Source organism: Marmota monax, unplaced genomic scaffold, assembly GCF_021218885.2.
Source record: "Marmota monax isolate L192 unplaced genomic scaffold, Marmota_monax_Labrador192_F-V1.1 WCK01_AAM20220418_F8-fsc00010, whole genome shotgun sequence".
In the NCBI taxonomy this organism is placed as follows: Eukaryota; Metazoa; Chordata; class Mammalia; order Rodentia; family Sciuridae; genus Marmota; species Marmota monax.
This window is the reverse complement of record NW_026692321.1, coordinates 4480314-4506899: the sequence shown is the minus strand read 5'-3', so window position 1 is coordinate 4506899 and position 26586 is coordinate 4480314. Positions and strand designations below refer to the sequence as shown.

Below are 26586 nucleotides of genomic sequence, written 5' to 3'. Positions count from 1 at the left end.
CCCACCGCGGCCGGCACACAGTTCATTAGGCATTTGTGTAATGGGATGAACTCAGGCTGAGCTGCACTTGATTTTATGTTTGAAACGAAAGTGAAAATCAATGAATGGATTCTGTGAATTGGAATGGGATTTGAATGTCCTGGCGCCCAGGACCGTGTGGGGCCCTGGATCACCTGGGGCCCCGCAGTCACAGCACACGTCGTTGCCCGTCATCTTCTGCACCTCTGAGATGATCTCCTTGGTCAGCTCCTGGACGATGTTGTTTTCCCCGGTGTTGTCGTCGCCCTTGAAGGCATTGTTGAGAGCCTCCTCCTTGCTGTTCTGCAACACAGACATCCATCTAGACAGACAAGAGCAGAGAGTCACGCCCCAGGACGGCTGCAGGGTCTGCCCCAGCCTCGCTTCCCAGTGACTTACATCTGGCACTCCTGCTCGTCTTCTGCTTGGAAGTGGTAGGTCCTGTCATCTGCACAGCAGGAAGAAGCGCGTCAGTCAGCAATCCATACCCAACTCCGAAAGAAAGCGGCCGATAATTAACCTCAGGAATAATCTTAGCTCTCTATAAGATTAAGCACTCCCTCTGCCCCCGCTCAGTAATGGTGACTTTGTAATGGAAATTAATAATCCTGCCCTATCCCCCACCCCTCAAGTCTAAAAGCTGCAGCTTCCAGAAACTGAACAGAAACCATCACTAATCCCTTCAGAACCTTGATTTGTTAAAATCACTGCAGAGGTGGCCCCAAAAGTAACTGTGGAAGCCTTTTGAAAAACAAAAGATTTTTCTAAAGAGAATGCCTTAGAAGTTTTCTTAAAATAAATAAATAAATAAAAATAAAAAGATGAGTACTGTGTGAGAAATTCTAAGAATTACCTGGTCTGGGAGTCCTGAGTTACAAAGAGCTAAGGCAATAAGTCACTGTAAATAATGGTTGTAGACAAGATGGGCAGCTGGCGTCAGCAGTGGCTTACAAGTGTTTTGCTGGGCTGCTGGCCCTCTGTGTGCACAGGCGGGGGCGTGTGAGGTGACAGCTTCACTCTGTGCTATTCTTGCCAAAAACACTTAACCTCGGCTCAGTTGTGAGAAAACATCAGAGAAACCCAAGAGGACATCTGACAACAAACTGATCAATATTCCCCAACACACACCAAGGACACAAAAGGGAAGGGAAGTCTGGGGTCCCGGCGGCAGAAAACCAAAGGCAAGGTGGGGTCCTGGAGGGGATCCTGGGGCAGGACCAGGTCGTTTTGGTAGAAAACGGGTGAGATTTCCAGTGAACAGCATCGAGTCAATGTTAATTTCCTGGTTTTCACAATACTACATACGGCTGAGAACGCCAACTATGCCCTTCTGGACAATTCTACTGTGATGGGTACAGTGAGGCCACTGGGGCAGGGATATGCACCAGGTTCCAAAAGCAAAGTAGAACAGAATTAAATCTGAAAAAGTGGGGGATGACAGCAGGTGGATGACAGAATGGTGACAAGTAGTGACTGTTCTTAAGGACCCACAATAAACATCTAGAACTCAAAAGTGAGCAGACATGCCAAATTCCAGGAAGGCTTTTACTCCTGAAAGTCCTCTGGTCCCCTGAACAACCCCTGGCAGGGTGTCTGGGAGGGGGCTGAGGCCCAGAGAGGTTAAGAGGCAGAAACCAGCGTAGCCAGCGTAGCCAGCATAGCCAGCATAGCCAGCCTGCCTCCCGGCCCCACCCCCTTCCCACTCTACCAGGCCATCTTTTTGTTTCTTTTAACGCCAGGGGGAATGGAACTTTTTCTCTGTCCCACTGGTTTCTGAGGAAAGGAACAAGGTTCAACTGACCTGTTTCAAGTTTAGAAAAATGAACTTGATTCTGGGATGCAGCTGATGGGGGCTGAGCCACGCTCAAGTGTTGAGAGAAACAGGCAAGAGGGGACAGAGCCACCGCTCCAGCCACTCCAAAGGCCTTGCCACGCAAGTCTCAGAATTCCCAGGAAGCTGTGGCTCTGCAGGTGACACCAGTACTGTGGCTCACCCTGAACTACTTCACCGTCAGGCAGGACCAGCTCCGGTACACCCAGGACAGACGCTGCTCTCTAGTGTTTGCAGGAGGCAAACTGTGAAAAGCTCCAAACAAGCATCCCCGCTGCAGACCCTCCAGACACACTGGAGCCACAGCCCAGTTTCCAGCAGCTCCACCACGGAAAGAGGAGCAGCAGGAGCCACGGGACAACAGAGTGATGGTGGTGGCCCGTGGGGCTGCTTCTGGCCAGGTTCCACCTCCAAATATCACATGGAAAGCTGGGTCCCCTCCACCCACCTGGGCTGGTTATGTGGGTCAAGGAAAATGACTCAGCCCTTGACTCAGCCCCTGACAGCAAGAAGTTAGGCGAGCTTCCAAGGCTGGCCTTGCCGCAGATGCGTCCTCCTAGAGGAGCTGTGCCTGCTGACCTCTGGACCAGCATGGGAGGTCCCTGGCTGGGGCAGAGTGGACAAGGAGGATCTTGCAGGTACTACCTGAAGGTAGCCAGTCAGTCTGCTGGCCTTCTGCAGGGGAGGATGGGGAAGGGGCGACTCTGGGTGCTGACAGATCCACACCAGAACACGTCCTCACTGCCTGCTGTGTGGCTTGCTCATTTCCCAACTGCCCAACTGTGTGGACAGCGCAAAAGCACCTGGTGGCCCTCATCCCACTAGCCAGGTCAGGGGGCAGAGGAGGCATCAAGAGAACAGGGTCCTGCCCAGGTCCCCACTTCTCGGGATGCTCACATCAGGCCCCTGACCGCTGTGCACGTCTCCCTTGATGATGCCCTGGAGCTGGGCTGGTTTTCACGTCTAAAGAACCCAAGCCTACAGGGCACCACACAAAGCATTTCCTCTATGACGCTTGGAGGGGAATGGGACATTTGGAAAAATAACTAGGGATGAAAAATGAGAAGGACTGAAATCATTTTACCCCCTGGGGACAAGCAGGGAGGGGAATGAGAGCGCTCTCAAGGACGACCATGGGCAAGCTCACAGCAGCACCTCCAGCCGGACTCAGCCCTCTGCAGCCCACAGAGGACCGTCACACAGTCATCAGGCTTCAGGCCACAGCAGACATGACAGGATCTGCGTAAACATGGGTGTAACCAGACGCAGGCAGGCTCACCTCCCTCCATTCCTGGTGGGGGGCTATCAGGCTCTGACCCTCCTGGTGCCCGGTGTGTTGAGGGCCAGGGCAGGCTCTGCAGTAACTGCTTCTGCATGTGTGGCATTTGCTGGGGTCCCACCAGTTGTGCTGCTGGTGACTAGGGATAGATGAGGCAGTGCTACATCTACCTCCGTGTGAGCCAAGCTCAATGGGCTACCAAGTGCTAATGTGTTACCAAAGGGCACTTTTGCTACTAGGGTAGTGCATAGCTTTCAATTGGCTACAATTTCAGAATGTGGAAAACCTCTGAATAGTCCCCAGACACTAGTAGACATCCGGTCATAGCAACTAGTGTGACCCAGCAATGATCACAAATAAAACTGTGGTCAAGGTTGTGGCTCAGCGGTAGAGCACTCCCCTAGCACATGTGAAGCCCTGGGTTTGATCCTCAGCATCACATAAAAATAAATAAATAAAATAAATGTATTGTGTCCAACTACAACTAAAAAATATATATTTAAAAAAAATTAAAAACTGTGGTCAATGCTCAGCATTTCACAACACTGTAAGTGGATGAAGGATCCCGGAGAAAGCTTTGTGGCAGAGATAAGGGAATCTATGGATGGGGTGGGGGCTCAAAAGCAAAATAAGGTTCCCTTGTATTCTACAAACCAGTCCAGTGCCTGGATCACACTGCTCACACCTCCAAGACCCTGGGTTGAGAAGGGACACAGTGGGGAGATGAGCAGACACAGTAGAGACGGCAGCAATCATCTCTTGAGTCTGCTATGAACATCTGATCACATGATTGAGTCCCTGGACCTCACAGTGCAAGTCGGCAGGCTGACCAGCAGCTCTCCTGCTGGACACCGGGGTGGGCAGCACAGCGTGCCTTCCCACAATGCACAGTCCCACGATGTGGGTCGAAGCCCCTGTGGCCACATCTTTGAAGGGGAGACTGGACCTTCCCTCCCTGAAATGCAACCCTGCCACTTTGAACAACCAAGGACAAGAGGCTTATCACGTTTTCTCCAAGACATCATGAACCCTTCTCTTTTGGGTGCTGGTAGACATTCACCATAATGGAAAGTTCTGTGGGGACTCCTGCGTGCTCCACAAAGAAGAAAAGCACCCAGAAGCAGAAAGACCAGTTCCCTTGTGGGGAAGATTAACAATGTCCAAGACTAAAGTTCCAAGGGCTCTGCTGAAGAGACTTTTTTGTATACAGCATTTCTAACATGATGCAAATAAACCAAGGGAGCTCTCAACAACAAAACTGTCCTTTGAGGGGAAAAATCAAAAGGTGCAGAACTTTAGATCTGGGGCATCGCCAATGCAACCTCCTATTTACAAACAGGAGAGCGGAGGCGTGGAGAGCTGAGAGGCTGCCTCTGGGTTTCCGAGCCCTCAGAGTCTGACCCTAGGCAAGAGAGACTGGGAAGCCAGCAACCACGAACAGGAAGACAGAACAGGCCAACCACGCCAAACAGGGGCATTTCTCTTCCAACATCAATTCTTCAAAATGCAGGGTTTGACATGGGACTGACGCCCTGGAAAAGCGTTTAAAGTAAGATCTCCAGGGCCCAGCACCTCAGGACGCGCTTACGTGAGATAAGGTCAAAGCATTTCTTCTCCTCGGGGTTGGTCTTCACTTGGCAGGTTAACAGGTTGAGCTTTGCAGGAGGCCGGTTAGCCTGATTAAAAACAAACGAAAAACAAGGCGTGAGCGGGAAGGAACAGGTCACCATCTGCCTCGCTGCTCACGGACACTCAGCAGGAGCGAGCAGTTTTAACAGTCTGCAGGGACGAAGCTCAGAGGCAGTCTTCAACAGGGGCAGCAGGACTGAGACTTCAGCCCCACACAAGGACCACTGTCCTCCCTGCCAGGGCTCACTGGTGGTCTACACAGCCTGCCGGCACAAGGGGCAGAGTAGTGACAAGCTTGAGGCTGGGACCATGGGCTCCTTGAGCCCCCAAAACTCCAGGGTTGAAGCCCCCAAGCACTGGGTTCTGTTTCTTACAGGTGGCCCAGATGGTGTGGAGGGGACCCAGGTACCTAGCTCAATTTCCAGTGTTCTTAAAAGTGTTTTTGTGAGTGAAAACCTCATCTCTGGGAAAAGTGATCTCAGCATGAAAATCACAGAGACGATTTCCCCTGCTTTCTTAAGTGAGAGGAGATAAGATTGACCATCCTCAACCATCACTATCCCTGGAGTTTCAACAAAACATGCATTATTCACACTCATGACCCCAAAGAGATCAAAGTACACCTTCTCCAGAGCTATGTCAATAATGGCTGTTTTACTAGTTTCAAGAAAAATCACACTTTCTCCAAAAAGCAAGGGGAGACGATAAGAAGAGAATTTCAGAAAACAAAAATTCTGATTGGTAAAATGTCTTCAGACCTTGGAAAAATCTCCAAATTGGAGAGGGCTTACCTTACTAACCTACCGAGCTGCCTAAGGAAAGACAAAATACCACATCTCAAGATTTCAAGCCTTCGTGTTCCCACTCCCCTTGGTCACCAGTGGCTTGAGATAAACAGCGTGGGTTTGGGAGTAATCCAGACACACACTAGGCAGGCCATGAAGTCCTGTGCATTCACAGCCCAAAGGCTTCTTGCTACGATCACTACAGAGTGCAAGTAGAGAAGCCTCCGTAAAAATGGAACCTATCCTGCAGGGGCAGGATTCACGTTTGATACAGGGTGAAGGGTTTGAGGTCTGGATACACAGAAGTCAGATAAACAGGGCTGTCCTAAGCTTCCTGGCTTGTTGCTGGGTGGATCTTAGCCACAGGATATTCGCTTTTGTCCGTAGATTCCTAACAGCTTTCTAGGATCATCAGGAAACAGTACAGAAGACTTCAAGATGTCTAATCTTGCAAACTTTTTTTTTTTAATTTTTTAATATTTATTTTTCAGTTTTCAGTGGACACAACATCTTTGTTTGTATGTGGTGCTGAGGATCGAACCCGGGTTACACGCATGCCAGGCGAGCTCGCTACCACTTGAGCCACATCCCCAGCCCTAATCTTGCAAACTTAACAGTTCCAAGTAAAAGCACCATCAATTTTAGATCTTTACCAATAGCATTACTGGCTTGTCCAGATACCTACACAAATGATCCATTTCTACCATGTTGAGCAGGAGCCCCACGTACTGACAACACGAGTACCACAACATGGTGTACAGCCCGTCTGGCCTCCATGGGAGATGTGCAGTTCTCAGGGCTACTTCCAGATTGAGGTGTCCGTTGCTTCTAGACACAGGAGCCATTATAGGGGCCCCTGCCCTTTGGTAAATGCAGAAGCACTTAATGGATAAGATGACAAATTTGACCAAGAAGAGATAGCTACACTTACTCAGCTTTATTACTAGTACGTACTTACACGTACCAGGCACTGTTGTAAATATTTTTCATGGATTCATTCATTCAACATTCTTAAATGCCCTTTGAGAACTACTCCAATGTTGTAGATAAAGATAGAACCTAAAACCACTTGATGGGGTTCTGCCACCTGGGAGAAGGGAAGCCAGGGTTCCAACATGACAGCTGGGCTCTAGGTCAAGTGCTTAGCTGCCATCTCCCCAGCCTTGATGTGGTGTCCACTGTAGGCAGTCCCTCACCTGGACTTGCTTGGAGCAAGAGAGAACCACAGTTTGAAGGACTGCTCCCTCCCCATCTCTAAATTTGACTCTTCCCTTCTCCCTGGAGCATAGGAAAAGTTATTTATTCTCTATCAGTATAACCACCTCAAAGACAGATCTCTTACTTCACAGCAAATGAAACCACACAATATAGAAAAATAATCCAGTGCCTGAATTTGGACTAGAAATAATGATAAAGGCACAAATGTCACCACATAATAAAGTGACAACCATAAGAGGGAGTGCACAAAACGCAAGCTGGCAATCTCAAGGAACATCAGCTGTTCTCAGTTTTACATTAATAATGATTTGCTATTTGTCCATTCAGATGAATCATTAGCTACAGCAAAGCTATGAGAAAAATTTATGGAAGAAAATTCTATCCATTAAATTCCCTCCCTGCTGTAATTTGGAAAGAGAGTATCATCACTCAATCCAGTCACCTGACAGTTTCATCTACTCCACAAGGTAACGGGCGCTGATTGAGCAGCCTGGTTTAGCATAAACCTCAGGGGAGGGAAAGAAACCACGGCCCCAGTGCTGACCACAAAGGTGCAATTCTTAGGGAATCTCCTATTTTAACCACACATTCTACTTTGTACCATTTGTCAAGCTTTTTTAAAAACGAAGTTTATGGGGCTGGGGTTGTGGCTCAATGGTAGAGCACTCGCCTAGCATGCACAAGACACTGGGTTCGATCCTCAGCACCACATAAATGTAAAATAAAGATATGGTGTCCACCTAAAACTTAAGAATAAATATTTTTAAAAAATGAAGTGTATATTCTTCTTCCTGCATAAGGGGTAGTCATTTAAAAATTTTTAGATGCTTTAAGAGCTAGTAGAAATTCTTCCAGCAGAACACAGCCTGCAGCCCTTGATGGTGGGGTAGTACGGTGAACTTGGCAAAGAAGACACCCGGCCCTAGTGTCTCATCCCAAGAATCACTTCTTCCCAGTGCCAGAAAACACCACTGGCCGTGGCTGCCAGGGAACACCAGCGGGGTCTCTCACTGAACTCCTCCCAGGTGCTACCCTCACCCCAGCCTCACCACAGCAGACGGCCATTTCACTTGCTGAAGGCTTCTAGCATCCTGGAAAGAGTTTGCAAAACATGCAAATACACCCTGTGAGCTTCCACTTCGTAAAGACCCGGTTCCCGGCTGTTTGCCAAGTGCTACTCTTAGTCCTCCGTGTCCGACTCAGGTCTTCAGAAACATGCCCTCTCCTCCTGGCAATGAACTAGCACAGTCAGGAGGTGCTTGCTAAAGAAGAAAGCTGGGGAAGGGATGAGAGGGGAGAGGACATGGGGGTAGGAAAGACGGTGGAATGAGATGGACATTATTACCCTAGGTACATGTATGACTGCACATGTGGTGAAACGCTACTTCATATACTACCAGAGAAATGAAAAGCTGTGCTCCATTTGTGTACGGTGAACCAGAATGCGTTCTGCTGTCGTGTATAACTAATTAGAATTAAAAAAATAAGTAAATAAAATTTTCTCTTAAAAAAAAAAAAAGAAGAAGAAGGGGTTGGGATCATGGCTCAGTGGTAGAGCACTTGCCTTGCACGCACGAGGCACTGGGTTCAATACCCAGCACCACGTAAATATAAGAAAAGAAAATAAAAACATTGTATCAAAAAGAAGAAGAAGAAGAAGGAGAAGGAGAAGGAGAAGGAAAAGAAGAAAGCTGCCCAGGAAGCCACATCAACACCAAACCCCAGCCCAGAGGCATCTCAACTCTCTTTCCCGGCAGAGTCCTGCCAGTCCTCAGGAGCCATGCTCTGTAGATGCAGCCTTGGGCACAGCCCACCTGCAACCCTGCAGCTGGAGCAGGAAGTGGCTGCTAATAGCAGGACGAAGCACCTCTGGAGAGGGCTCCACTCAAAACGCAAAGCTCTGATTAAATGTGCACACAGTGCGACAAGCAGAGCTGTCAAGGCCCGAGAGAAGCCAGTACAACTGTACTGTCTGCCAGAAACTGGGGTGGCCCATCAAGACATGAGGGAAAATAGGCTTCTTGTCTTGAGAGGACTTGAGCACCCAAGTGACTTGAAGTCAACTGTGCTGCCAGCAAAGGATTGCCAGGCCTGTCCTCCTCTGTCCTCTGTCATGGCAGGGGAGCAACTCACTGGTACAGGCTGAGGCCCTGGGCCTCGGGGAATTCTAACAACGCAAATGTGCCTTGAGAGCTGCAAGAGCCCAAGTTGAAACTGTCTTATGCCGACTTTGGCATCAGGGTGGTAAACATCAGGGTTGTTCGAGCTGAACAACAGAATGAGTGGTGGAAAGGCAGGAGTCATGAACGCAGACCAGTGAGGACGCTGGCTGGCTCCTGGCCTCGCGGTTGTCATTTCAAGGTGAGACACAGTTAAATAAAGTTGCCCCGCTTGGTCTACAGCACTCACACCTCTCCTCACCCCCGAGCATCTCTCTGTAGGGAAAGAAAAGCACACAGATCTGAACCACAGGCCCAGGGTGAGGAGGTGCTATGCCAGTGACGCTGGACTGTGGGGAAGGGGTGACCTTCAGCTGCCTTGAGGGGACACAGTCAATCCCAGGGCCAGAATCCCTGCAGGCCACACCCAGCACGTGCTGCTTCTCATCTCCCTCTCCCTTCCCTTGTGGAATCAGCAAGAATGACCCCCCCACCCCCCCCAGGGACCCGCAGCAATCCTTGCTTCAGTGACATCCTTCAGAGCGTTGCTGGTTTTTCACTTGTGATTACTGAGAAGGGCTGCTTCTCAAGGCCCCAACAATGAGTGACAGACAATCTTTCTAAGGGCCTGAAAACCTCATCTGTGCTCCTGTGCAGCTCTGCCTTTCACTGGGGCCGGTGGGAGGCGGGACGGAAGACCCAGATGAAGGGCGTATTTGATAAATGCTTCATGGAGGGTGATTTATCCTCTCCACCATCCACTGAGGCTGCCGGGCACGCAGTGCTGGGCCTGGCTTAGGGGAAGTAACACAAACCAAGAACAAAACGCAGCCCAGACCTTTTCAAAGGTGTCCACCAGCCCACATGGTTTTCACCAGCCCCGGTCCAAAGCAAGGGGATAATATGCTAAAGCCTCTTGGAAGAGAAGATGGTACCAAGGGCTGTTTATGGCTGTGAGTCCAGTTCCCTGTCTCTGAAAGATAGACGGGTGTGGAATTTTATTCTGTTTGGTTTTCTTGAAAGCTCAACAGGCAGGGCTGCTTTTCTTGCATGGGTTATTACAAAGAAGAGAAAAGAGAACTTGATTAAGATTGATCCTGGTGGGAGGGGGATGTAGCTCAGTTGGTAGAGTGCTTGCCTTGCATGCACAAGGCCCTGGGTTCAATCCCCAGCACCACTGAATGAATGAATGAATAGTAAAGTAAGATTGGGCTGGTGTGGGAGACCTTTATAATAAGTTACTGAATCTCTTCTCTCTTGGATTTCTAGTTCCCAGAGTCTGAGCACTGAAACATTTTTCCCCTTAATGGCAAAGTAGAAATCTTCCCAAGTGAGACCTTCAGTTTTTCCATGTCAAGGCTAGCTGAGGGGGCCGTCTGCAGCTCCATGCTTTCTAGAAGTCACAGGCTTCTAGGTAAAGGCACCTGGCTCACAGTCACTCCTGACTCCGAAGCAGGTGAACAAAGCTTCTCCCAGTGGAGAAGGCTCAGCAGGTGCCCCAGAGCCAGACAAGGAGCCAGCCGGCTTTCCAAACGCAGCCTCAATGCCACATCACACACAGGACATCTGTGTCCCCAGGCGCCACCACGGTCTCCAGCCAGACTTCACCCAACTACACACAGCGTGGACCACGGATTAGAAGAGAATACTTACGGTACCGTGGGATATGGTCAGAAAACCGTTCTTAACTGAGCATTTCCTTTTCTGCCACACTTTTCGGATCCTTATGGGTAAGAGGGAAGAACAATAAGAGTTTAGACATTTTGGACACAGGAGATCACGGACGTCTGTTTCCGCTCCAGCGACAGCAACGCCACTTCGCCTACCCGTCGCTTTTCTTGTAGAGGTTGCCATTCCGCTCCATCCCATGTTCTTTGTTTCCCTGAGGCTGATGTAAGCTGTAAGCTGTACTCTGGCGAATTTGTGAGTCCTAAAAACAGGCCAAGAATTTGCTTTTTAATACGCCATCCAGGTCCCAATTTTTAAAACTCAGTAACACAGGAAACTTATGCCTAAATGGTTTTTGTTGTTGTTTTAAATCAGAAAATTTCCCTCTTTGCACCATACCAAAAAAGGGACATAAACTCCATATCGAGGAACTCCTAACAGACATCTAGCAGGCTGGAGAAGGAAATGTCGAAAATCAGAACTTCCAAAGTCCCTGAGAGATCCAGCAACTTGGAGACACAGGTTCACTTCACCCTGAGCTTTAAGCCCCTCGCACAGGCCCCTGGGAAGGAAGAGTGGCCGCAGGAAGGAAGGCAATGTGACACGCGGAGAGCAGGGGCTTTCAGCTAAACAGCCAAACATCCTCCACTTAAAACAAGCTACTTCCCCATTTCCTTCTTGGACAATAAGAGAGTTAATGAAGTCAGGACCAAGAAGATCACACACCAAACACCTGGATAAAACAGCAGGGACCCTTCCTCACCTGTCAGTCTCAAGGAAGCAGGCTCAGGCGGCAATGAACCTAGCCAGCACCGACCCTGACCACAGGGAGGTGCAATCACAGGAAAACCATCCATGTGGTCAGCTGAAAGTCAGACTAAGTCCACTGCACCTAGCAAATTCAGAGATAAGCTTCTGCAAGGACCAGCCGCGAATCCCCAGGGCCCAAGCCTAATACCTAGCCCCCAACCAGGGCACAACTGATGTTCAACAAGTAACACCAGATGTCCTAAGCTGAGCTCCCAGGCCTCGGGGACCGTGCTGGAAACTCTAGCAGAGCGCAGGGAGCAAGAGGGAGCAAGACGTGGACAGACAATACACAGGCCAACCAGGCAGGGCCATGTGAGACGTGCCTGCTTCTGTTGACCGAGAGCCTCACAGCCCAACTACGGCCAGTTCACTTTGTAACAGAAGAAACAGAGACACAGTAAAACCGATTTGCTCAAGAAGCAGATCTCCTGAAAGCAAGAGCAGAGCGAGGAGTGGAATCCCTGGAGGCTCCTCGCGGTCAAGCAGCGGACCATCCTCAGGGAAACGAAGCACAGTGCAGACCAGGAAGGAACCACGGCACAGAAAGCACTGTGATCCAAACCAAGAATAAGAGCACCCGAGAACTGGCCAGGCGCAGTGGGGCACACCTCGGACCACAACTCAGGAGGCTGAGGCAGGAGGATGGCAAGGCCGTGGCAACTCAGCAAGACCCTGTCTCAAAGTCAAATAAAAAGGGCTGGAGATGTAGCTCAGCGGTAAAGTGCCTGAGTTCAGTCCTAAGTACAAAAATAAATACCTGCACACGCACCCAAGACCCGGAGCATCAAATGGACAAAATTGCAGGAAGAGTTGGGAAGAAGTGAGCTTAAAGGTGCAGGCAAAAGCTGGCAGAGAGTAAGGGAGGCTCCTCGAGGCAAAGGGGACAGCAAGAGAAAGACGTGGAGAGGCAGGGGGAGCTGTGGCCGCCATGCAGGGACGGAGGGCTAGACACCGCGGCCAGAGGCAAAAGACTCACTGAGGCCTGCCTGGACGAATAACAGTCTGAAAGAGGAGTTCAGAAGCACAAAAGCTTTTAATTTTGATGAACTCCAATTTACTGCTTCTTCTGTTAGGGGTCATGGGTAAGAGACTACTGCCTAATCCAAGGACACAAAGATCTACACCTATAAGTCTCTTTTAAGACTTTCATAACTTTTGCTCTTTCACTTGGGTCTCCGTCGATGCCAAGTTAACTTTTGGTCATGGCACGCAGCAGGTTCGTCTGCATTCTCTGGCTTGTGGCCGTCCAGCTGCCTCAAGACCCCTGTAAACAGTTCTCCCCTCTCCCCGCTGCCTGGCATGCCTGTTGAAAACCCACTGGCCACAGAGGGACGCTTTATTCCTGGACGCTTCGTTCTGTGTCGTTGATATGTCCCCCATATGCCAATACCACCCTGTCTGGATGATTACAGCCCTAAGGTAGTTCTGACATCAGGAAGTGTGAGTCTTCTTTTTGAAGATGGTTTTAGCTATTCTGGGTCCCTGGCATTTCCATAAGAACTTTAGAAGCAGCTTGTCAATTTCTGTAAAAAGACAGCCAGGATTTTGACTGAGATTTTTTTTTTTTTTTTTGGACGGCGATCACACTGAATCATTGGAGTTCACTGTCATTGCACCAATGCCACGTCTTCCAATCCATAAACGCCAATGTCCAGGCTGACTTTTTAAGCTCTACAGAGTACATACAGTAACTCTGAAAAGACAAAAAACAAACAAAAAGCCTCATCTGAGCATCAGTGCTAAGGCACGCTCCATATGAGTGACAAGTGGCTGAAGCATTCAGGCCTCACATGGGAGAAAGGGCCTTGTTTTCCATGGGGACCTCCTGGAGCAACCAGGGCAAGCTGCTGGTTTGTGGGCGAGGAGGGTCCCAGGTCCCACGCTCTCCCAGAGCACCAGGAATGCAGAGCAAGCCCAGCTTTAAACAGTGCTGGGAGCAATGGATGGAGAGGAAACAGAAATACCGTTCACTTGTAGGACTCTGCGAAAAACTAAAAATAAACCTTGTCAAAAGACCTAACTGCACAACGAAGAAATATGTCTATCAACCTTGGAAGGGGGAAAAAAGCCTGCATAAAATCAACGGGAAAGTCATGACAGGCTGCTGGGAGCTCTCGCCACACGCCCAAGTGAGGACCGTTGGCACGTCTCAGCAGCAAGATGAAGGACGCCCACCTCTCAACAGGACCGGACCCTGCGCCACACCTCAAGGAAGACAGGATTCTGTTGTATTCTTTTCTTTAGACCAGGCACTTCCTGACTCTGTCCAAACACGCAGGCAAACCTGAAGCTACTATCATGTAAAATCTAAAACTCAGAAAAACAGTACTGTAAATCTGTCTGGCATAAAACTGAACCTGTTTTAGCACCAATTGCTCCAGCATCCTGGAGGTGACCTCTAGGGAACCTGGCAACAGCCTTTCCCCAGCTCATCATGAAGAAAGGCTCCACCTCCTGACTGTGAGCTCTGACGAGGGAAGAAGTGCACCTCTCTTCCTCTGGGGGGTGTGCGGGGCCTGCACTGGGTGTGGAGGAGAGGGTCACTGACCACGGCAATCAATGCAGCGTGCCCTCCACTGTGGCAGAGGAGAAGGCCAGTGCAGGACACCAGCTCAGCAGGAGAGGCGGGTAAGGGGCCACCCGGCAGAGGTTGATGATATGGCCCGATTCAGGGTTCACAAATCCAGAAGCCAGAGTCGAGGGGAGATTATGGCCCTGTGGGGGCTCTGCCACCAGACAGCACCACTGTCCAGCCACATCCCACTAGACAGGGAACCTGGAAAAGGAGAAGCAGAGCTGACGGAGAGAGAGAAGCCACTGGTGAGGGCTGCAGAGTGGGGAAACACTGCGGTTCCAGCACTTGGGCTTCTAAACCTTGAAACCAGAGCCCGAGCATCTCCCCAGGAGCCCAAGGCTGGGCTGTTCTCAAGGTCAGAGAGCAGGGACTCAGCAGTATCGCATGGGTCCATCCCAGCGCTGCCCAAAAGGTGATGGGAAGGCAGAGGCGAGGCTGGCAGGGAAAGAGCTCACCCCAACCCAGCAGTACTGAGAGGCTTAACCCGGCAGAGGATCCTCCCGACGTCAAATGCCGGGGTGCACACATGCACACGCCACACCGGTTTTCAACTTTTCTGTAAGTCTTAAGATTTTCCTAGCAAAATGATGGCAAACCCAAAGAGTAGTATCCTCACTGCAGAGAGCAGAAAAACACCTCCAGCAAAATCCGAATGGCAGGCGATTTTAGAGTTGTGACTTATGCCATAAAGGCATATGGTCCCGTGATCCAGAGCCCAGCCCCAAGGTGATGAAGAGCCGCCTGAGCCACCGTGCTGTAGTGGCAGTGTTCCTGACTCCTTCCAACAGTGGAATTTGAAGCTGGCGGAAGACAGTGAGGAGCAGTGGCTCTGCCCACCCATCAAGGCGGTGTCCTGGGGCAGGCCACCCACCTCCATGAGCCGTCACCACACATCAGTCAGAATTTCCACAACGCTGAATCAAAGCCACCCAACACCTCCAGCTCTGTAAGTCACAGAGAAGAACCCAATCGAAGGAAGGACAGCCTCAACAGCAAGGCCCGGGATTCAGTGCCTGGCCACCAAGAGGAGGAACACAGGCTGGAACCTGAATCCTGAAAATCGTTTCAAAATGAATAAATTTCACTAATGCACATTTGCTTAGTCCTTGCAACTGTGTTCATGGACTGTCCAATGAACCCAAGTGCAAAGTGTGATGGACAGGAAACATAACAGTCACAGCCAGGAGACTGACTGGAGGACGCGCGGCCAGCGCCTGGGACCTGGAGGACATGGTTAGTCGCCTGGGATAAAGCTAGAACAAAGTAAAGAAAGTTCCTCTGAGTTGCTCAGGCCAATAGGACAGGCAGACAGACTGGCTAACAGAACCCACCAAAGGATAAAGGCTGAGAGACTGTGGCTGTGCCGGCGGGTCTCTCACACTTTTCTGCAAAGCTACAAGTGAATAGAGCTCTGGCGACGGTCAGCTGGGGCCGGGGCTGCTGACCCAGCTGTTCCTCCTCATTTTAAACCTTTTGTTTTTTTGACCCTCCTCCTCAGACGCTCTGACCACTCCACCAACGCCCCAGGACCGAGGCCTTGATGGGCTCCTGTCCCCGGGCTGGCCCCGCCTCCTGTACCTACAGTTAGGGTTAGGGTTTCTCTGTGCTCCTTGCTCCTTGCCTTCCTTTCTTTTGGTGCTTGCATCACATGTTTGGGGAGATCAAGTCACTAGGACCCACGTTCCCTGGACTGAGAGGCAGGCACCAGGCTGACAGGAGTTCCAGCATCACCCTGCTGGCCTCTCACTTGACGACCCCCATGTGACAGAGGGAGGGCAGAGAAGGCAGGGGCTTCCCTGAGCTGCCCACAGCCAGTTGCAGGAAGGCGTCACTCTAAGAGGGACAGGCCGTGATGGCAGTACTGCGGGCCGGTGGGGGTGAGCTGCTCCCTCCTCACAGAAGAACCAGCAACTCTGAACATTCCCACTCCACCATGTCGTACATGGAAATTCTTTTGCCTTTAGCAAAATCTACTACAGTGAAAGAGGAGGGTTAAAATTTAAAGTGCTACTAGCCAGTAAGATGTGTGGAGAAGAAATGTGGATTTTGAAGTTCATGAACAAAACATGCAGACCCCTCCGATTTGTTAAAATACCGAGCTACTTACTCTCCTAGACTTCGGTCACGAAAGGCAAGTGCATTTGGGAGAAAAACAACAACATTCAGTTATAGTACAAGATCTTACAGCAAAGCACCAACAGTGAATGCTATGCCCTGTTAAGCAGATTAATGGTTATTTATCCAAAACCTACAGGACATTTAGACACATTCCTTTATTGACAAGGAGGTAGTTTTTATGTTAAATTCACTTTCTATTCCAGCTACTCAGGAGGCCGAGGCAGGAGGACTGCTTGAGTCCAGGTGTTCAGGGCCAGCCTGGGCAGCACAGTGACTCTGTGACTCGAGGAAAAAAGAAATTCACATGGTAATATCCACATTGTAGCAAACACGTCAAAACTGCCTTTAAAATTTTACCTCCATGTTCTTTTCATGAGCCCCCCCAAAATACAAATTTAGTGGGAGCACACAAAGCTGTCACTACACAACAGGTGATACAGGACAGACCATGGACATGTGCCCCTCAGGACAGAGCCCTAAGAGAAGCTAACTCCTCGCATCTTACAGAGTAGTCTCAGGGCCGGAAGGAACCCAGGCAGCCATCTGCTCTGTTCCATCCCAAGGAGTCCAGACATGTCGGGGCCAGCAAACCACAGAGGTCCAGGAGCATAAATGGCAAGTGTGCATCGTGAGAAAGGCCCCAAGAAACACCCAGCTGGCCGCTGGGAGCAAGAAGGCCCACCCTACATCAATGCCCATGGTGGTGCCTCCCCCAGGACAAAACAAAGAAGATGCTTTGGCAAAACTACAAGAACACATGAGATGCTCAGTGCTGCTTGCCGGGGAGAATCCCTGGCATCCAGGATTTCCCACCCCTCAGTCCCAAGGCCTCCGAAACCTAAATAGCAGTCTTTCAAAATTAAATCCCCTCACCTCTTTCTGCTCGACCTGCAGTGCTGACTTCAGGATGTCGCGGAGCTGCATCAGCTGTCTTCTCTCTTCATCCTGGGCCTGCTTGATCTTTAAAGCCAAATGGAGCAGAGAGAGGTGAGGCTGCAGCAGGAAGGTGACCGCTCCTCTCGCGGGCCACACCCTCCCCAGCCACAGAGGGGGACACCAGGCCACCCTCCATCAGGCAGGGTGGGGCGGCCCCTCGCTGGGTGGCACAGCGTGCGCAGGCCAGATGGCACACAGGACAGGCAGAGGGGCTGCTCACCGTGTGCAGATCCGTGGACAGGGTTTCAATGGAAGGCCTGAGGCTTTCTACTGCTTTCAGTCCGTCCTGGAAAAAACTAGGGGAAGAAAAAAACACAGGTTGTGCTTCATAAAGGAGAAAATAACCTTGTCAGAGGGAGAAAAACTTCTTTAAAGAAAAATGACTGGCATCATTACCTAACTCCGGGGGGAAACGTCTGTATGAATAGAAACTTAAAATCAGGCAAATCAAGAATAAAAGGACACTCAAAACTAGAAGAGGAAAGGAACTACAATTAGCCTGAGCACTTGTGATTTTTCTTGACCCACATAAATTGAGATCTTCGGTTGACAATGAGAAACAGGATTCTACTGAAAATGGCAGCAAGAGCTTTGATTCAGAGTCTTGTAAGCACCTAAATGGAAGGATCGGTGGCCAAGGAAAAAAGCCACAGAGTGCTGCAAGAGTGAGACTGGGAGAATTTCCTCCACAGCAATGGCCACGTGGAAAAGAGAAGGAACACAGTAAAAACAACCAACCAACCAACAGGCAGCTCTGATGCACAGGCCGCGCCCACTCCACCCACAGAGTGGACAGCAAGGTGGGAGCACTGAAGGTCAAATAGCAAAAGGAGGATCGTAAGCGCAGAGCTGGAAGCTGTGAGGTCACTGATGGCGTGGGCAGGGCCCACGCAGCAGGTCAGTGCCGCCTGCCCAAGGCCAGCTGCCTGGGACCCTGCTGGGGAATGACGAGGCCACCTCCCCACAGGCTCTGGACCACACGACCCGGCGCTGCCTATGTGGTTGGCCCTGCTGCCTCCAGACACAGTGGCAGCCCCATAGGCCTCCTCTGTCCCCCATGGCCACCAAATTCTTCAAGCCTCAGGCCTCTGCCCGCAGCGCCTGTTCCACCCAGCTGTGTCCAGTCATTCTTCAAGTTTCAGGGTGAACGCCACCTGTGATGGAGGCCTTTCCATTCCATGTTGAAAAGGGCTCTTCCTAGTATATTCTCTTGGCATTTTGTCCTTCGCTTCACAACATGTGCCACAGTGCAACTGTGTGTTCATAGTGCGATTATCTACCACGTGATTCTCCCGTTACGTCTCGAGTTCCAGGACAGAAGGCAGGGAGGGACAGAAGAGGAGAAGTTGCCAGCTTCTGCCTGTCGCTGGACCCGAGGAGACTACCTGCAGGGGGTGATGTGGGTCTCACCTGTGCTCCTCTCGGGTGATGTTTCTTCCTTTTAAACTCAGCAGTGGCCCCATGGGACCATTTTTACACCAAGTGTCTCGTGGGCTGTGAAAACAGCGCAGAAAGGTGCTGCTGGGCCTCGGGTCAGCAACGGCCAGGAGGAAGGGCAGGAGCTCATGCCGTGGGAGCTGCAAAACACTGCAGCCAGTCGAAGGGGCCGCAGCCTGGGCTGCTGGAATGTTCTCACCTTTCTCTCTGGATGCACACAAGCTCTCGTACTCCTGATCCTCTAGTTCACCTAACTAATCTTTTTCTGAAGACAGTGCATGCCTCTGGCGTAGCCACGGCGTCAGAGAGACCCACCCAGGTGCCTTCCCCAGAGTTAGGGCAGGAAAGCCAGGTCTTGCGCACCTCTGCACTTCCCACTCCCAGCACCAGGACTGACAGGCTGCAGAGGAAATCTGGAAGCCCTGCAGAGCTGCAGGAGTGAGAAACTGCCCCGTTCCCTTCTGTCTTGAACTCAGATGGTTCTAACGTTTTATTTACAAATTTTCTTTATGTAACTATTTCTTTAATCACTTCAAATTCTTATAAAATAGGAAGGAAGGGAGGGAGAGAACATGAGTGAGAGAGCTAGGGTTGGGAACAGGAACAATGTTACAGAGGATAGAGGCAGAGGGGCCCTGGGGAGCGGGAACAGGAGCTCTGCCCTGGCACCTCCGCAGCCCGGCAACTCTCCCCGAGGTGGGAGCCCTGAGAGGAGCCAAGGGCTCAGGGAAGGCTTTCTCCTCACGGCGACTGTTTCCAGCATCGCAATGCACATCCACTTGGAAGAACGATGTAAATTTGGATTTACAGTGGGGACTTCGGCCTCCCCAGTCTTCACTATCTGCCTCCACCTGGAGAACCTCCTCCCTCTGGTTCTCAAACCCCATCTTTCCACAAACTCCGTATGAGGCGTGCTGCGGCACCCGGGTATACTCTCAAAATGCAGCCAGGCACTAGAGGGAGCTTCCAGGGAGGAGCAGGAGGGCCACCCTGCTGGCTTGGTCACCATGGCATTCCTGAGCACACGTCCCAGGCAGATTATTCCTAAGTGGAGCCCATTAACATTTTTCTAAGCTTCAGCCAAGGAACCTAAACCATGGACATTATCAGATCGAGTTTTGTTTTTGATCACACATTTCCCAGCCTGCCTGGCCAGATTTTTAAGCCTTGAAAATGTACCTGCTTAGATGCGATCTCAAGCATTCCTCTGGCCCTACAGCACGTGACAAATCGCCCCACCCCCAGGCTTCAGGGATCACAGTCTAACATCACACTCCGTTCCTCGTCCCCTGAGGGTCTGCCCTTCCCTCACTCGAGAACAAGCTTCTCCAGGACCGCGGACCAAGTCCGATCAACTCAGCGCCCCTAGTTCATGGGACAACCGCGGGCGTCATGGGTCCAGCAGGGAGGTACGTGCTGGAAGAGCAAGTCCCTCCACACTCAGTCGGCCTGCCAGAACCCGGCCATCCTGGGTTTCAGTTAGGGTTTCCAAGGCTGCCTACTCCAGGTCCCATTGGAGAACGGGACCCTCCCTCTGTAGCAGCCCAGGCTGACAGAGGAACTTTCAGGAAATCCAGGAATGAGGCAGAGATGCAAATTCTTTTCTTAAGTGAAATAAAAGACAAAGAACATGGAAGTATTTCTTAAAAACAGAGAAAAGCAAAACAAGTTTAAAAAACAACTAATGCATATTCAAGTACTTCTCTGGGTCAAGCCAGTGTGGCTTCCAGGACCTCAGTGAAGCATGGTGGCCTCATGCACCTCCAGTGGCAGGTGTGCAGGGAGGGTTCCCTGCCCATCAGGCATGGCATCCTCAGGCAAAGCTGGCTTCTGGGCCAAGAAGGGTTGATGAGAACTTCAATGAGCGAACATGAAGGACTCCCACAGGTGAAACGCACACAGGCCCAAATCCCCCATGAGCCACAGCAGAGTCTCAGCCTCCACGTTTTACCCGCAAAAGCAGCGTAACTGATTTAGGATCATGCAGTGAACACACACACACACACACATCCAAGAAGGAAGTAACGGAAGATTCTTATTTTAATAGGTCACTGAGCTCATGCCCATAAAAGGCCAACTAGTTCACTTTCCACAAGGGTCTGTTGCTACCCAACTGATAGTTTGGGCAAAATAAAGGGAAAAAAAAGGAAATCCCAGAATAGCTTCTTCCTAAAAATAAAATATCAGCAAGGAAGCGACCCACTTCCTAAACCGCCTCATACCAGGTTAAACGAGACCTAGAGGGGGGATCTGCATGTTGCGGTCACGTGTCACAGGAAATGAGTCTGTCAAAGAGCTCATCTTGAAAATCCTACAGATGCAAGGTCTTCTCACCCTCTGGGACGGTCTCTAGACTCAACCTGGCACAAGCACCTGTGCACACACTCCCAGCCATCCGACCTTAGCTGCTCCAGCAGAGCTGTCCTCTCTACACAGCGAGTGGTGACAGCTCAGGCTATGGCCCGAGGCCCTGCTGCACACCCGTGCCAGGCACCCGTGCCATGCCCTGAGGGAGACCCAGTGAGTGGCATGGACCCTCCTAAGAGGGTGTCCTTCACTCTTAGAGAGATTAGACCAGAGGACACCATGAAGGACACGTGCAGAGGGTGCCGCGGTAGTGCAGGAGAAGCCACGTGTCCCCTTGGGAGATAAGAACGCAGCTGAGGAGCTCACAGTCCAGGAGCCAGGTCCCGGGAGTAGTGCCAGGTGTGGTGTGGTGTTTGTGATCCCGGTGACTCAGAAGACAGAGGCAAGAAAATCACAATGGTTTCACTAGGGAAACCATTTCCCAAAAAAGGCAAGGACTTGGGATGTGAAAAGAATAGGCACATGGGCCTGGGCACAGCCTAGCTGGGGAAGGTATGGAGACAGGCGATTCTACCTCCAAAAGATTCCGCAAGGTAGTCCCACCTCCCACCCCCGCTGCGCCCAGCAAGTCACCGTCCTCTCTGGCTGCACCAGGATGGGAGCCGCATGCCCACATGAAGGTCCTGCCTCTGGCTCCTCCTTCCAGAAGCTGCTCCCTGTCCCCGCTCATGCCTTGACCCAGCCACAGCCGGGTCCGCGCATGGGCCTCCAGAGCATCTCCACCAGTGGAACATACAGTCCCAGCAGAAGAGCTTTGCTTCTGGGCTTCTTGGATCAGCAGAACCCCAAACAGGGCCTGGCACACACAGGAGCCCCATGTGAATGGATCCTCTGCCTAAAACCATTCCAGGGCATCCCAACACCCGGGGTCAAATCCTGAACCCTAGGAAACACCGAGGCCGTCCATGTGCGGGCCTTTCCACTCACTCTGGTTCCACCCCACTCCTTCCCCTCTCCTAAGGCGCCTGGCCTTTTCCTGCCTTCAGACCCCAGCGCTCCCTGGACTGTCCCTCCCCACCCACCTGCCGGCTCCTTTAGATGGCGGAATACGGTCTCCTAATCCAAGAAATGTCTGAGTACCTGCTATGTGCTAGGCACAGTGCTCTGACTGTTGGAGAATCTAACAGTAACAACACAGAAAAGGAGAAAAGAAACGCCACCCTGAGTCTCTGTCTAAACTGGGTTATTCTATCATGTTTGGTCTCACATTCCTTTACTGCAGAACACTCATCAACATCTGGTTTTTCAGTTCAACCCCTGACCTGACTCTGGAGCAAGGAGTCCTCCTGTCCCAGCACAGAGGACATGACACAGCACACACTGGATTAGTCTGTCAGTCAAGTGAGTGAACAGCCAGGGGCCTAAACGACTGTTTATAGACGCCTGCTTTTGTCAGCAACTGGGGTCTGGGAGCAGAAGCAGGTGATGAGGCCTCTGGTGAAGGGCAGAGTTGAGGTTAAACATGAAGTTTCTCCTTCTTTCTTATTCGCACCCTCCCTCGTTCATCAAGGTCCCTGGCCTTATAATATCATAATAAAGGAAAGAGTTTTCCTAATTTAATACACTGTATCAACATCATCTCATTTCTCTTAAAAACATCTGAAATCATGTGTCAGATAAACCAGTTTGCCTCTCAACACAAAAAGAGCAAAAATAAAGACATTTAGGAACTACTGTGAATTTTTTAAAATATTGTATACATACTTTTACTTTTTACTGAGATATAATTACCAAACCATTAAGTTCACCCTTTTAAAGTGGAGAGTAAGGTGGGTTTAGTATATTCATGAAGCTGTTCAATCAGCACCAACTTCAGAACTTTTCATTACCCCTCCAAAGCAAGGCTGCACCCATTAGCAATCATCCCCCAGGTCTTCCTTGCTCAGGCTGATGCAACCATAATCTGCTTCTCTATGAATCTGCTTATTCCTGGACTGTCAAAACCAAACCACACAGGACATGGCCTTCTGTGTCTGTCCCCCTTTATGTGCCAGGTTCTCCAGGTTCACTCACACAGCACATACCGGTGCTTGGTTCCTCTGACTGGGGATTCCTAAATGACCTACAATACTGCATGCTACCACACCCTGGGAAACATTCAAATGACATCATGAAACAGAACAGGGACTTACTTGCATTGGGCATGAAAATACTTGATCAGATTCTGAAGTAAATCTACTCCTTTCTTAATCTTGATTTCATTGACCTTCAGCAGATACTGTTGAGAAACAAAGGAGAGACGATTACAGAAATAAGCCAAAGAGGGGCTTTCATGGGAGCTTCTGGAGATAGGTTAATTCTTCCACTTCTTAGAGGTCCTTGACAATGAGCAGAGCCCCTTGACTCCTCTGCACACCATAACTAAGGCTCCTTTCAGTAAGGCCATGTGAACGCTCTGCCAGGCACATAATTAGATGTTCAAGAGCCAAGAGCTCCTGCTAACAGGACACTGACCTTATCCTGCAGGGACAGCCTTGCCCTGGCTGCAAGGAAGGAGGTATTGGAACAGATGGGGTTTCTAACCATCTTGGATCTTCCTGTGCACAGGCTGGTGTTGGGGCCCCTCTCTTTAGGCAGGTCACCGTCCAACACTAACAGTTACAACTCTGCTGCTAAGACCCCTGGCACTGTGTCACTGACCCCAAGATACTCCCCCTAAATATGACTGTTTAAAACACACATCTCTTTGAAATTAATTAAAGCCATTTTTAACTTGGAGAATTCATTAGTGACCACGAAGATATCAGAAAGCCCCGGGGATCTATAAAACTAGCATCAAGAAATACATTTGTTCTTCCCTAAAGGCTTACAGAACAAGGACTCCACTAAGTCCCCATCCCTCCGCTGTTAGGAGGACTCTGACATCTCATCTGAGACAGAATGCCCTGGTGTGTCTGTTGACCCTTGCTGAGACACGCAGGCTCCCAGTTGTCACACACGGTAAGCCCACATCCGCGTGCTCCCCAGGTGGGTGGTGCACCCTATAAGGAGACAGGAAACTGGTCTGAAACCATAAGCTACAGATTCCCTTTTCTCTGAAACAACTGCCCACGAGGCCTCTTCCCCCTTCCTTTTGGTATTTACTCCTGGTTAAATGGACATCTGGCAACATATCAAAATGATACATCTTTAATCAAATGCTTGGCAGTGTATCAAAACTTAGAGTCGGTGTATCCTTTGACCCAGAAATCCTCCTTACCGGAACTCGTTCTAAGGGATGATCATAAACGGTTAGAGAGGGAATAGAAAAGACTCCCCGCAGCCTGTTCACAGGACGTGCTGCTCTGAGCAGGCGGGAAGCCCAGCAGAGGTGGCAGAGGTGGCAGAGGTGACAGAGGTGGCAGCGGTGGCAGAGGTGGCAGCGGTTTCTTCCCGCACACCCACAAGCAAGGCACAGAAATGGAAAGGCTTCGAGCAACGGCCCTTGTGGTCAGAGGGTCTCTGGTCTTGGAGAAATGCTCCCAGGGTCTGTCCTGCTACCTCCCCCTTTCCAGGGCGAGGCTGAGGCCGCAGGACAGGTGAGCCAGGGCACAGGGGGGAGCACGGGAAGCTGGGGAGAGCACACTGCCCCTGCTGGAGGACATCACGAAGTGCCATGAAGTTCTCCCTCTGCCTTCTCACCTATCTCCTGGGTCACTGATTCTGTGGGGACCCAGACAACTCATTTAAAAGCACCTCGAGTATTTTAGCTAATTCCAGTGAGAGGAGGCAAGTTTGAGAAAGTATGTATGTGAGGCCAGAAAGAAGTTCTCTACTTTTAATAAAAGGTTGCTGCTAGAGTAACCTACCCACCACAAGACAAGAATCCCCCTATGAAATGAACCGTCAACTCAGAAGCAGAGTTCAATAATCCATCGGGCCTGTCTCTGAAGCCACAGGTCGGAGCCACACTCCTGGGAGGCCGCAGTGGGGGTGCAGGCCACAGGAAGCCTGGTGACCTGCCGTTCCAGCACCTTACCTCGCACATCTGCAGTTGGAAGAACCGCCTTTCCTTCTCCATCTCTTCTGCAATTTCTGCTCCACTTATTTCAGTGCGAATCATCCCATGAAGCTTGGCATGCTCCTTTTTCTCCTTCTCTATTTTGGTTCTACATATTGGGGAGAAAAAAAAAAGCCCAGGTAAATCAAGAGGCCTCTTGGCACAGAGGCTGCACTGGACAGTCCTGAAGCTGTCCGTCAGCCAGCCCGTGAGAAGAATGGTCAGCACACATTTTAGAACAGAACGGCATCTTAATGCTCACCAAAGAAAAAAAAAATACTGTCATCATAAAAATGCCAAACTTAGCCTTCCCACAACTGACTCAGCATACACTTCCCAAGCACCTGCTTGGCCCTGCCCTGGGTAGAGGAGGTAGGTCTGCCTGCACCTCGCTCTTCCCTACTGCGCTTCTCCCTAGACGGGCCCGCTCCCCACTTGTGCAGCCGGCCAGTTCGCCTGCCTGGCCTGCCACAGCGTGCACGCTGCAGAAGAAAACAAACTTCCTCCTTATTTCTTCCCGCTCTAATCCCCTTTCCTAAGGATCTCAGGCTGAATGCTTATTAGCTAATGTCAAGTGCGCACTTTAGCACCAACCAGTGGGAGCACATCTAAGAAAAGAACTAGTGTCAAAGGAGCCACAAAATCACATCAGCTATGAAGGGCTGGAAGTCACTGTGAATATTTATTCTGGAGAAAAGGAAACTAAAGAAAGCCAACGGAAATCACTCCATCTGAGGGGCTGTCGTGCAGACCTGGGAAGCGGCACTTCCTATAGGGCCTCGAGGCGTGCATCTCAAGACAGGTGGCACTTTCCTAACGGCTACTCAGAGATGACATGGGCTGCGTGGGCCTCCAGAGGTCACCATCACAGGAGGTGGTGCAGGGGTGCATGCACAGAGTGTTTAAGAAGAGGCAAGAAGAAGAGTATGTTTCTTTAGCGTGGCGCTCAGTGCTGGGCAGGTGCATCCTCAACAATCTGAAGGACAAAGAAAGTGAGCAGCGAAGGCCTTTGGTAGGGATGCTGCTCAATGAATTCAGGCATCTGGGAGGGGTCAGACTGGAAGGCCCCAGGCCCCAGCACCAGGCTCACTCAACAACTCCAAGGCACCGACACCCTCAAGGGAACAAGACAGTGCAGACCTGAGCCATCTCTCTTAATTTCACTGTGGAATCACCAACCAGGAATCGAAGGTCGCCTTAGACCCAGTCACTACACACCATGAGGCTCTTGGGATAAGGAATCTTGCATGTTAGAGGGTAAAACATTACCCGCTTTGTGTAGCCTAGGATACTTTCAAGATAAAAGGGCACTGCTCCCTCCTCCTCGGATTCTGGTGTGTGTAAGTAGTTGTGCTTCTGCCCTAAGTGGGTTTTCATCACACTGAAGGTTATGTTAGCCTCCTTCCTAGACCCTCCCCTCAGGCCCAGACACCTCTTTCCAGTCTTCCCCAGCAGCCCACACCATGGTCCAGCTGTGCACAGAAGCATCTCTAGGCAGGCTGCTGAGGGGGTAACAGGAGCAGCTGGATGCCAGGCAGCAGACCCACCTCCTGGCCCTGGCTCAAGACCCTCCCACTGGGAGACCATCTGTAAAGCAGGAATGCTGATCCCTAGTCTCTCATCCAACTGCACCCAGATGGAGAATGCTAAAGGGCCAGGGACAATGGATTGGAGCCTCTCTGGGTGGAACAGAGCTTCAAGATCCTGGGGCTCAGCACTCCCCCAAGCCGAAATCATCATGCACCATTAGTGAAACGCCATACTTGGAATCCAAGCA

The 26586-nt window shown here is 50.7% G+C and overlaps 1 protein-coding gene and 1 non-coding gene across 7 annotated transcripts in view; one reads left to right on the top strand and one right to left on the bottom strand.

The window, feature by feature from the left end:
• The window catches only part of Asap2 (ArfGAP with SH3 domain, ankyrin repeat and PH domain 2), a 151866-nt gene that overhangs the window by 41881 nt on the left and 83399 nt on the right, over window positions 1-26586 (bottom strand). For all 6 annotated transcript variants that reach the window (XM_046441218.2, XM_046441219.2, XM_058578353.1 and 3 more), the window contains exons 6-14: window positions 24789-24918; window positions 22963-23048; window positions 17247-17322; window positions 16964-17050; window positions 10746-10849; window positions 10573-10642; window positions 4717-4804; window positions 418-466; window positions 174-340 (exon numbers count right to left, since the gene is read on the bottom strand). In XM_046441218.2, coding sequence (XP_046297174.1) covers window positions 174-340; window positions 418-466; window positions 4717-4804; window positions 10573-10642; window positions 10746-10849; window positions 16964-17050; window positions 17247-17322; window positions 22963-23048; window positions 24789-24918 — 857 coding nt within the window. The remainder of the gene's footprint in view (window positions 1-173; window positions 341-417; window positions 467-4716; window positions 4805-10572; window positions 10643-10745; window positions 10850-16963; window positions 17051-17246; window positions 17323-22962; window positions 23049-24788; window positions 24919-26586) is intronic.
• On the top strand, window positions 10027-10099 carry Trnaa-ugc (transfer RNA alanine (anticodon UGC)). Its single transcript has one exon. It is a non-coding gene; the product is annotated as a tRNA-Ala (tRNA).